The 1,379-nt window shown below is 27.8% G+C and overlaps 1 protein-coding gene across 1 annotated transcript in view; it reads left to right on the plus strand.

Moving 5' to 3' along the window:
• Positions 1–1,106: 1,106 nt before the first annotated feature.
• The window catches only part of LOC102675767 (guanine nucleotide-binding protein-like 3 homolog), a 2,940-nt gene continuing 2,667 nt past the window's right edge, over positions 1,107–1,379 (plus strand). The window contains exon 1 of the mRNA XM_006615000.2: positions 1,107–1,260. Within this exon, the coding sequence (XP_006615063.1) occupies positions 1,242–1,260 (19 nt within the window). The 5' untranslated portion in view covers positions 1,107–1,241. The remainder of the gene's footprint in view (positions 1,261–1,379) is intronic.

Here is a 1,379-nt window from a genome sequence, read left to right on the forward strand (position 1 = left end):
AGCGAACACCACACCTCTTATTACGTGGATTGCTGTACACTGGATTTTCGTGAACGATAATGTTGTGCAAATTTTTCTTCGCGAGATTCTGAAAGAGACCGATTCACCGACAACGCCAGACGGCGGCCATTACAGAAATGAACTGCTCCGCCGCACGCCGTCTATCGGCGATAGCCGACGTTACCCCCACTACCTTTCTACTAATGAATCGAATGTAAAGACGGCACGCGTCTTTCGAATGTGCGCATCCTAAACGCGGAATTTTTTATTCTCCTCTTCTATACTTAAATTCGAACAAAACACGCAAGGTGTGGAATGAATATTAAGCAGAAAAGATTCATCGTATAGAATCAAAGACACGAATCTTTCTATTCTTTAGCAAACAATAGGAAAACTTTATTTTAAGTTCTTTGAAAAAAAAAGTATTTTCTATTATCTTTTAAAAAAAGAATTCTTAGAAACATTTCTTATTTATCGCGTGAATATAACATTTTATTTAATTTCACACAAGAATAATATTATTATTATGAGAGAACGATATTACCATGAAAATAAGAATAGAGAAATTGTATCACTTGTTCAATGAAAATTCTATGAAACAACGATTTCACTGCACGAAATAATTTATGAGAATTTCCATTCCGACTTTACCGCCACGATCTCTTCTCTATGATGCCGAACAACTAGTTTTTGCGAAGCAGAATGAAAGTGTGAGAATTCTCATATGCATACAAATACACCTTTCACTGTCTTTCAACAATTTTCGGTTTCTCACATAACTACTTAAATTTCTCGTTTTATTGTCAACGACGCAGCACAAATAACTTGACACATAATTTTATGAATTTTATGTGATCAAATTATTATCAATTGTCATTCTAATTTTTGAATTTTTTTTATTTATTTTTCTTAAAATCAAATATAAATTTTACGAATTTTATAAATTTATTTATGAGTTCTTAATAAATTAGCAATATTAAAAAATAATTATATACATATAAATTAAAATTAACATAAAAATTTGTAATTTTCAAAAAACGAATCAAATACAAATGAATGTTTGCATGCAGTGCATGCAAGTATTTAATACATACTGTATACTCTTATGTTTACCAGCCTGATTCTTTCCTAACCTATCTTTTAGTTAATAGTTACACGTGATATATTAAAATATATTTTGATTTTTTAATTTATTATTATTGTATATGAATATTGAAAATTAATATAAAAAATTTAAAAAAATGGCGAAATTTTGTCTAAGTAAGTTAAATCATTATTAATTAATCAATTAATACAATTTATAACGTTCGTTGAAAGTTTTGTTTATCCTAAATTTTTTTTAAAAATATTTTTTTTCTATATTTCTAATTATTTTTATA

The sequence above is a fragment of the Apis dorsata genome, unplaced genomic scaffold (assembly GCF_000469605.1).
Source record: "Apis dorsata unplaced genomic scaffold, Apis dorsata 1.3 scaffold_207, whole genome shotgun sequence".
In the NCBI taxonomy this organism is placed as follows: Eukaryota; Metazoa; Arthropoda; class Insecta; order Hymenoptera; family Apidae; genus Apis; species Apis dorsata.